The 11,059-nt window shown below is 44.1% G+C and overlaps 1 protein-coding gene across 1 annotated transcript; it reads left to right on the forward strand.

Annotated features, from left to right (window-relative positions):
- Window positions 1-2,407: 2,407 nt before the first annotated feature.
- LOC141379279 (protein NYNRIN-like) lies at window positions 2,408-5,506 on the forward strand. Its single transcript, XM_087298302.1, has 2 exons — window positions 2,408-3,571; window positions 4,091-5,506. Exons 1-2 carry the CDS (start codon window positions 2,963-2,965, stop codon window positions 5,408-5,410), a joined length of 1,929 nt encoding a protein of 642 aa, XP_087154428.1. The 5' UTR covers window positions 2,408-2,962; the 3' UTR covers window positions 5,411-5,506.
- The last annotated feature ends 5,553 nt before the right edge of the window (window positions 5,507-11,059 follow it).

The following is an 11,059-nucleotide window of genomic DNA, read 5'->3' on the forward strand; positions in this document are numbered from 1 at the left end:
AAAAATCCTTTTTGTGTAAACGTAACCTCATACAGTATGTCCTGTTCTGACCATGCATAAATAACAGCATCATTTTAATTGCCCATTTTCAACAACCTCTTTATCATGATGTGGAATTCTTCAGAGGCATGCAAATGTTCTTTAAACACAACCTTCAACCCTGCAATCTTAAATCTACTTAATGTGTGTGATTTTTTTGTATGCGTAAAGCCTGGCATATTTCTTCTTATGAAGTGCACTGTGAGCCCTTATCAGCTCAGCCTGGGAAAAGGGAAGCCATTAAGGTTCCAGAGAGCAGGGCACGCTCAAATAGGAAGCCCTGTCACATAAACACCACACTCTCCCTTCGCCCGGTTCCCATGACCCACAATAACTCCATGTGACTTTACGGTGCAGCACCTTGAATCTAAACAGGCTGACCTGCAACTTCCATCCCTCAATCCGAGATACTAATGTTCCCCCATTCGCTGAATTCGAGCGATATGTCTTCAACCTCCTGCTCCTGCATCTACTCCTGTTTTCAATAATTTTCCATTAGTCAAGAGTTCATCTGGGTTGAGGAAGTGTAACATGTGGCATTAGTGCAGAGGAACAAAAGAACACACTCACTGAATTTCCCCCCGAGCCCTGTATGGAAAAAAGTAAAGGGCCAGAATGAGAGCAGAAAAGGAAACCCGCATGAATTCATCTGCTGACTTCACACCTGCTGCTTGCTTGAGAAGCTTAATACTGATAGACTTAAGATCAAGAAGCCGCTCCATAATCACAGACTGCACTCGAAGATAAAAACGTAATAGAAAAGGAATTAGAAAATGATATGAGGGATTATTTTTATGATAGATTAGGATCTTTGGAGTCTTCTGTAGTTAGACTGGTAGCCATCGGATGGCAGTAGAGCACTAAAAATAGCATTGAATAAAAAAATGTTCATCTCTGTTTTAAGAGAAGCATCTGTTTTGAATAACTGCATGCTAGTGTTTGTAAGTTAAAGTGCTTCATGAACTAATTTAGGTGTTAATGTAATACATGAAAGTTTTCCTTGTTCCACTGTAGGCCTGTTTTTAATGATTTTGTAGGTCAAAGCAACTTTTTAACAGTTTTTTAATTACTCTATAAAGTAAGACACATAAAGTATAATTAGAAGAGATATGACGGTGAATGCAAATAAACTGGTTTTATGAGACTTCAGTAAATTCAGTAAGTACAATATAGCCTATAGCTTGTTTATTATGTATGTTCGAAATCTGTAAAAACTTTTATCTTTACAAACTTCTATCATCATTATGTTTCTTATAAGTCAAAACATAATATTTTAGTCAAATAAAATCTATCTATCCATCTATCTACCCATCCATCCATCCATCCACCTATCTATCTACCTACCTACCTACCTACCGTCCGTCTGACTGTCTGTCTGTCTCATTAGAATTATTGAAGTTTAAATAAATAATTTATTCATCAAAAACTGTTTAAATATATTAAATATCTTAAGCATTTTTAGCCAACAATATAAATAATATAATACAAATTTTCAATAGTTTTTACAATAGTTTTTTTTTTTTCAAAATAGATTAATTTTACTTTATTTACTTTATTCTTTTGGGGGGGGGGGGGGGGGATCAATTCATGTCAATTCATGTAGAAACACACGCTTGAAAATTCAGCCTAAGCTAAAAAAAAATAAAATAAAATAAAAAATTATATTCAGGTCGTTGATTAATAAAAATAGAAGTAAAAACAAAAACAAAAAACTTTGTAAAAAGCTGTGCAGTTTAGGGGCCTTAAAGCATTTGTACTTGTCTTTATTAAGAATATATTAATCTCTTCTTGGACCTATTGGCACAGTTTCCTCACAGCAAGAAGGTCACTGGTTTTAGTCCCAGCTGGGTTAGTTGGAATTTCTGTGTGGAGTTTGCATGTTCTCCTCATGTTCGCCTGTTCTTCTTACGGGTGCTCCAGTTTGCCCCATAGTCCAAAGACATGTGGTGTAGGTGAATTAGGTGAGCTAAATTGGCCGTAGTGTATGTGTGTAAATAAGTATGTATGGATGTTTCCCAGTACCGGGTTGCAGCTGAAATGGCATCCGCTGTGTAAAACATATGCTAAATAAGTTGGCGGTTTATTCCGCAGTGGTGACCCCTGATAAATAAAGGGATTAATCCGAAGGAAAATGAAATGAATTTCTTCTTGGCACTAAATCAATAACTTTATCAGAAATAGCACACTACAGTACTGTTTTTTTCATGATTCTGCCTTTCGATCTACTTTATCATCAAAAATGCAATCATATATAATAATATCATATAATATAATCATATCATATAATATAATAAAAATCACATATATATATATATATATATATATATATATATATATATATATATATATATATATATATATATATATATATATATTGTAGCGAGCAATTATATGCCACGTCGCCCTGGTCGCTAATTTCACCCAGCTGGACCTTCATCAAGCCAGGATCGCACACAGCTGGAGGACATCAAGCGGAGAGACATATAAGCCCAACCTACGCCAGGAGAAGATGAGCTTCATTCATTCTATGACTCCCTGTGCTAATGCTTGTCTCTCTGTCTCTCCTTAGCGGACTCCAGCTCGTGACGATCCTTCACCCGACTACTCACTGTCCTTCACCTACTTCCCGGAGCACCAGAGCACCTCACCCTAAAGAAGAGCACCTTTTACAACACCTTCACTTTGTAAATAAAGCACCCTCCGGGGACTTGTCTGTAAACTCATCCTGTTGTGCCGCTGTTTTCCCTCTGCCTCGCTACAACTGGTGGAGAATGCGCGCTTTTTCAGAGGGAAAAAAATTCAGCACTTACCAGTAAGAAGAAGTAACCACTGAATTTTCTCTGTTTTTCTTCTGTTTACAGACAGGCATCCGCTCTCTCTCTCACTCACGCTCTCTTACTCGGCTGTCATCCCCTCCTGAGTCATGTCGATCGAAGAGGTAGTACGCCATCTAGCGGAAATCTCAAGAAGACAACAAGTGATAACTGAACAACTCACCGCCAGACAAGATCTTATGGAACAACAGCTCCGCCAAGCGGCCGGTTCCAGCCAGTTTTCTGAGGTGAGCGCCCATAGATTTATCACAAAACTCAGCGACCTGGACGATATTGATGCTTACCTGCACACCTTTGAGGTAATTGCGGAAAGAGAGAGATGGCCGAAGGAAAGTTGGGCGAGGATGTTAGCGCCATTCCTGACTAGAGAAGCTCAAAGAGCTTATTTCGCATTAGAGACACCGAAAAATGACGACTATAAAGCATTGAAAAAGGAGATACTCGCCAGAATGGGACTCTCCAATATAAGCGCAGCACAACAATTTTCTCAGTGGTCATATGATGACAAACAGCCGGTTCGGACCCAAGCAGCCAACTTATCCAGATTGGGAAGATTATGGTTACTGGGAGGAGATCCAACCGCAGTCCAGGTCGCTGAGAAAGTAGTCATTGAAAAGATGATGAGGGCGCTACCCAGACGGCTCCGCACACTTACCAGCATGAGGAACCCCGACTCGCTGGCCGCTTTGGTGGAGGCGGTGGAGCTGGCGGAAGCTCACGTGGCCCGGGAGACTGGGGAGAGAGCGGCTCTGCCACCCCGGAGGGTAAATGCGCCATGGCGACCGGTGGAGGGCACAGAAAGACCAGGCAGCAGACCGGCGGTCCCCAGCCCAGTCGACGAGCCGATGCCCACAGAGCCAACAACTCACTCGACCCCGGCCTGGACGGCAGGGTGCGTGGTACACCGCAACGTCCCTCCCAAAGCTCCCACCCGAAAAGTATGTTTAGACGGGAAAACGCAGACGGCCACACTGGATACAGGAAGTGCAATAACACTGGTCCACCCAAACACATTAAAATACCATCAAGAAGGGAAAGGTCGAATACCGATTACATGCATACACGGTGATACCCGCCACGTACCCGCCCAAAGAGTCACCATAGCGACGAAGTCGGGAAGCTGGCGCATCGAAGTAGGAGTGGTCCCAGATCTTCCAGTACCCCTCCTTCTGGGCAGAGACTGGCCGGGGTTCGATGATCTCCTCACCCACCATCAGGCTCGATCGGCTCGGGCAAAGAAGAACAGCAAGGGACGGGCTCCACGGGACCGCCAACCAGCGCTGATGGCCACCGAGAGCGACAGAGGGGGTGAGTCATCATCGGCTAACCTGTACTATGATCTCTTCCAACAGATTACCGCAGGTGGCGATTTCGGAAGAGCACAGCGTGAAGACGAAACGTTGAAGCACTGCTGGCCACAAGTCCGGATCATAGACGGTAACGAACGGTTTCCCAGCCCTCACCCCCTCCCACATTTTATTGTGCAAAATGGTCTGCTGTACTGTGTCGCAGAGAGGCGGGGGGAAACGAAGACGCTATTGGTCGTCCCGAGGACCAAACGGGAGACTGTTCTAGAACTGGCACATACTCACCCGATGGCAGGACATCTAGGAGCAGCCAACACGATCAAGAGGATCAGAGATCGTTTCCACTGGCCCGGGTTGGATGGAGAAGTCAAGAGGTATTGTCAGGCATGCGACATCTGCCAAAGAACGTCTCCCCAACGACCACCCCCCAGCCCTCTGATACCATTACCCATCATTGAGGTGCCCTTCAACCGCATTGGCATGGACTTGATAGGGCCTTTGCCGAAGTCGGCCCGGGGACATGAACACATCCTTGTCATCCTCGATTACGCCACCAGATATCCAGAAGCGATCCCTCTGAGAAAAGCCACGTCATCGGCAATCGCTAAGGAGCTGTTTTTATTATGCAGCCGGGTAGGAATACCAGCAGAGATACTGACCGACCAGGGCACCCCATTCATGTCCCGGTTGATGGCAGACCTCTGCCGCCTCCTTAAGGTAAAGCAAATAAAAACCTCTGTTTATCATCCGCAGACTGATGGCTTGGTGGAACGCTTCAATAAGACGCTGAAGCAGATGCTCCGCAGGGTGGTGGCAGAGGATGGGCGCGACTGGGACCTCATGATCCCGTACGTGCTTTTCGGGATCAGAGAAGTTCCCCAAGGATCTACAGGTTTTACACCTTTTGAATTGCTGTTCGGCCGCCAACCACGAGGGCTATTGGACGTGGCTCGTCAAGCTTGGGAGCAAGAGCCAGCCCCACAACGGTCAGTGATTGAGCACGTACGGGACATGAGAGGACGTATAGAGAAAGTCATGCCCATCGTCAAGCAACATCTAACCGAAGCCCAGCGCGCCCAACAGCGATTATATAACCGGCCCGCCCAACCCAGAGAGTTTCACCCAGGGGACAAGGTAATGATCCTAATACCTACCACCACCTCGAAGTTTTTGGCATCCTGGAAGGGGCCATATACAGTGGTAGAAAGGGTAGGGCCGGTAAACTATTGAGTCCGTCAGCCGGGACGAAGAAGAGAAGAACAACTTTACCACATCAACTTGATGAAGAAATGGGTTGCAGCTCCAGGTCATCTAGTTGCCTTCTCAGAAGAAACTTCTCCCGTTGTCCACATAGGTGAGCAACTCTCACCGAATCAGAAGGCGGAGCTGCAAGCCTTGGTCGGTCAGTTCGAGGATGTGTTCTCAGAGAAACCGGGCCGAACCACCATCATCCAGCACGACATCATCACCCCACCTGGCACCATCGTCCGGCAGAGGCCTTATCGAGTACCAGAAGCTCGCCGGCTGGCTATCAACGAGGAGATCCAAAAGATGAGGAAATTGGGAATCATCGAACCATCTCGTAGCCCGTGGTCCAGCCCCATAGTGATGGTCCCCAAACCCGACGGCACCCTCCGCTTCTGCAATGACTTCAGGAAGCTGAACGAAATTTCCAAATTCGACGGGTACCCCATGCCTCGGGTGGACGAGCTGCTGGATCGGCTGGGTGGAGCCCGATTCATATCCACGATCGACCTCACCAAAGGCTACTGGCAACTACCACTAAGTGAAAGCGCCAAGGAGAAAACCGCCTTCTCCACTCCCGGTGGGCACTGGCAATACCGGGTTCTTCCCTTCGGGCTCCACGGGGCTCCAGCAACATTCCAGCGTATGATGGACATCCTGCTGAGACCCCACCAGCCGTATGCAGCAGCATACCTCGACGACCTAATCGTCCACTCTGAGTCATGGGAAGAACATCTATCCCGGTTGCGGAGGGTGCTCCTTGATCTTCGTAGGGCTGGGCTCACAGCTAATCCCAAGAAATGCCACCTGGGTCTAGCAGAAGCCAAATACCTCGGTTTCCACATCGGTAGAGGTCTCATACAGCCACAACAGAACAAGGTCAGAGCACTACAAGAAACTCCACAACCCACCACAAAGACCCAGGTACGTGCATTTCTGGGGTTAGCGGGCTACTATAGATGTTTCATTCCCAATTTCTCATCCATAGCCAGCCCGTTGACAGACCTGACCAGAAAGGGGCAGCCAGAGAAGATACAATGGAACAGGGAAGCAGATGGCGCGTTCCAAGCCCTGAAGACGGCACTAACATCCTCTCCGGTACTGCACGCACCTGACTTCGGCTGCCCCTTCATCCTACAGACAGACGCTTCCGACTCGGGCCTGGGCGCGGTCCTCTCCCAGGTCCACGGCGATGAAGAACACCCCATCATGTACGTGAGTCGGAAGCTTACCCCTGCAGAGACCCGGTACGCCACGGTAGAGAAAGAGGCCCTGGCGATCAAGTGGGCAATCCTGGAGCTCAGGTATTATCTCCTTGGCAGAAGATTCACCCTGGTGACCGACCACGCTCCACTTCAATGGATGTCAACAGCGAAAAATAACAACGCTCGAGTCACCAGATGGTTCCTGTCGCTCCAGGATTATAACTTCACAGTGCAACATCGAGCCGGGGCCTCCCACGGAAACGCCGACGGGCTCTCAAGGCTATGGTCAGGATGGGCAGGTCTGTCAAACCATTCTACCCCCCCTCACAATACTCTACCTTTTCTCCGCAGGACACCCAGGACCAGGACGACGCTAAGGGGGGGGGGAATGTAGCGAGCAATTATATGCCACGTCGCCCTGGTCGCTAATTTCACCCAGCTGGACCTTCATCAAGCCAGGATCGCACACAGCTGGAGGACATCAAGCGGAGAGACATATAAGCCCAACCTACGCCAGGAGAAGATGAGCTTCATTCATTCTATGACTCCCTGTGCTAATGCTTGTCTCTCTGTCTCTCCTTAGCGGACTCCAGCTCGTGACGATCCTTCACCCGACTACTCACTGTCCTTCACCTACTTCCCGGAGCACCAGAGCACCTCACCCTAAAGAAGAGCACCTTTTACAACACCTTCACTTTGTAAATAAAGCACCCTCCGGGGACTTGTCTGTAAACTCATCCTGTTGTGCCGCTGTTTTCCCTCTGCCTCGCTACAATATATATATATATATATATATATATATATATATATATATATATATATATATATATTAGCGCTGTCAAAATTAGTGCGTTAACGCATACGATTAATTTTAAATAACATGTTAAAAAAAATTAACGCAATTAACGCAGTTGCAGGTTTTTTTTTACTTCCTGTTGTGGTGGACGTGTTTAACATGCAAGAAATGTGGATAAGACCAAGGAAGCACTTTTTGAAGGCAAGTTTCAGTATAAAACAATGTCGCATTACCAGGCTCTCCAAAGTTTCATGCAATTTCGGGTGTTTCATTTTTAACTTTCGACTTCTGTTGTAAGTTGATACCGCATGGCGAACAGAAATAAAATCTCTGCATTTCGTGACGGTGTTCCTTTAAAGTAATAAAATCACTGCTTAGGCTACATGGTAGAATTTTAATAAGAGTATAATCTTAATCATATTAAAATCGGAGTAATGGTGTCTTATGTGAATGTACTCAGAAAGTCTCTGGTGAAGTCGCGAGCTGTCAAAGACAGGGCATTACTCTGCCTTTCAGCATGAGCCCTCCAAGTTTAGCGTGTTTCCTCATTAAACGCAACGAAAGCGTATGCTTTGCGTTGTTGTGTCAGAATCCTTGTGAAATACAGTAATACTTTAGGACGCTTAGTTTAGGACGCTTAGTTTAAGCAAATTTGATGAACGTGATCATGCGTGTTGAATGAGGGGAGTCGCTCCAGTATGGAAGGCTGTTGGGGCCAAAATGTCTGCAGCGCATTGTGTGTGTGTCTGTGTCTGTGTCAGGCCTGTTGAGGGGTGTCAGGGGTGGAGTGAGCGTCGTATCTGAGTAGGGTCGTGTGCGCCAGTGCGCGCGAGACGTACCTGAATGACGGTGGGGGTGAGTTGTGCGCGACATAGGCTACCTGAAGAGCTAGGAGGGATGCGGGGGAGAGGGGTGTGCACTGTATTTATCGACCGGTTTGTGAGAAATTAGCATTCATTTGCGGGCATTTGGGAGTCTCTGTGCATGTGTGGGATACTCCTAGTCTTAGCAACTGGATGAATGTAAAGGAGGATTAAGCAAAATTGTTTTTACTCTATAACTAATGTTCTTATCTCACAGCAATAAAACTTTACAATGAGTGCAACAGTTTGTATTCTATAGTTTATTATTATAATTTTTCATTTTCCATATCTGCAATTCCTGTATTTTGGCATTTTTTTGCAGTCCACTTAGAATCCAACATGGAAATCAGTGTTTTCTTTATTGGCATTGATTGTTTTGAAATTTAAATGTCATTAACATGCCTGTGTTTTAATTTCTTTAATAAATATGGCTGTCAAGCCAGGATCTTGATGGTTTATTGTGGGTATGTTGTTTACATGAAGAAATCTGTGTTAGAAAGTTAAACAAAAATTCTATTAAACAATTATATTTTGAATTTAAATAGTTTTTGTCTTGCGTTTACATTAATTTTACATTTGAATAGCCAAAATGACAAGTTTCAGTATTTTAAATGAGATTAATCGTGATTAATCGCAATTAATTTTTTTAAAAAGGTGAAATAATTAGTTAATTTTTTAATCGATTGACAGCAATATATAATAAAATACTATCTTACTATATAACTACTATATAATATATACTAAAATAATTTAAATGGATTTTGCTTTTACTTAATTACGACAACAGTAACGTGATGAAAAGGTGTGAAGTAAACAATGACCCAAAGCATCAGTGAGCATCTTCAGAACCTTGTTTGTGGATCCGAGCTCTTGCTGATGATTGTGCATTAGTCCACACCACCTTACAGCCTTCATTTCCCCACGGCCTCCTTCAGCCCCATCCCGTTCCCCTCCTTGAAGACCTCTGCATTTCCTGTTAGTCACAATAATGGAGGAAAAGCACGGTGGGCTTCCTGTTTCTCAGGCTGGCAGGGAAGGAACCGGGCGTCTGGTCACACGGAGCTCAAATCTTCCTTCATGTCGCTGGCCACGCTCTGGTCAACAGTTAGAAGATGCTGGGAAGAGCCGCTCGCTCCACCTCCTCACACCAGGGGCAGGATGTGCTCCCAGAGATGCCCTCTTTGAGCTTGTTTTTTATCGGATGAAAACAAAACACTGATTCTAAATTTATGAGCAGTTTGTCCCATGTTGCCCTGTTTTCGGATGTTGTGTTGAAAAGCACTCGTACATAGGTGATGTGTGCGGAACTCATGTGCAAAAACACAGAGCTTTGAAACACTCATCTTTACATGAGACTCTTGGGGTCCAGAAAAATGAATTACATTAAATTATATACACTGGTGTTCAAACATTTGTAACAATGTTATTATATAGTTTATCATTTTTATTATTTTTTATTAGTATTTAAATACTATTTTGAAATTTCAGTTTAGTTTTAGTTTGTTTCGTTTTGGGTTTTGTTAGTTTTAGTTTAGATTAATTTTCTGAACAGATTACTATTTTGTTTTCAAATATTTAGTTATAGTTTTGTTTTTAGTAGCTTTAGTTTAGCAGAGTTAGCAGGACATGTCCAGTGTCAACCAGTGCAAAGTTTAATGATTGCACAGCTTACATTAATTATTGTGGAAATGTACTAAAATTTTTTTTGCATATTTCACATAATGTATTAAAAAATACTATTTGTATTACAAATAAGTTCATATTAAAGATAATATGTGTATTTAAAGATGTCTAATTTACATTTTTGGCATTAGAAAACATTTTATTATGTTGGCTTTGGAAAGCCAACATACTGTTATACTACTCTTTCCTCGAAAACAAACATATCTCTTTCTAGGCAGTTTTTGCTACAAGACCCAAATTTGGTCGAAATGTGCCTTCTGCATTTAGGATTGTTGCTATATCTCCTCATGCCAATCAGGCTTATCATTTTTGAATAAAAAAAAAGTTAAATATTACATTTGTATAATCCTATTAAACAATTATACAAGCTCCAAATTTGGCCAAAAGCTGTGTTCTGCATTAGATTTTGTTGCCATATATTTTCAGGTTTATCACTTCTAGTTTTCTAATAAATATTTTTAAGCATTATTTTTCTCAAATATGGCAGGCCCTTTTTGACTAAAACTCCATATTTTTACTTACATGGCAAACCAATTTACATGTATCCCTTTGACATTTATAAACCCTGCTGAAAAATCCAGCTTAAACCAGCCTAGGCTGGTTGGCTGGTTTTAGCTGGTTGACCAGCCTGGTTTTAGAGGGGTTTTGGCCATTTCCAGGCTGGTTTCCAGCCATTTCCAGCCTGGTCTTAGCTGGTCAGGCTGGAAAATGACCAGCCAAATCCAACTAAAACCAGCTTGACCAGCCTGGTTTAAGCTGGATATAGCTGGTTTTGACTGGACTCCCAGCTTGGCTAGACTGGTCAAGCTGATTTTAGCGGGTCATCTCCCAGCCTGGCTGGGACCAGGCTGGAAATGGCTGGAAACCAGCCTGGAAGTGGCCAAAACCGCTCTTAAACCAGCCGGGCCGACGAGCTAAAACCAGCCAACCAGCCTAGGCTGGTTCAGCAGGGAAGCATTATGTTTTCAATAAATATGGCAAGCCATTTTTACATATTGTCCAAGTCCAGTTTTTTAATGTCATAGAGACATCGGGGTTGATTTATATCACTCAAATTAGCAAGAAGCTCTGATGCATCATCACTAAG

This window comes from Danio rerio, chromosome 20 (genome assembly GCF_052040795.2).
Source record: "Danio rerio strain M-AB ecotype USA chromosome 20, GRCz13ab, whole genome shotgun sequence".
In the NCBI taxonomy this organism is placed as follows: domain Eukaryota; kingdom Metazoa; phylum Chordata; class Actinopteri; order Cypriniformes; family Danionidae; genus Danio; species Danio rerio.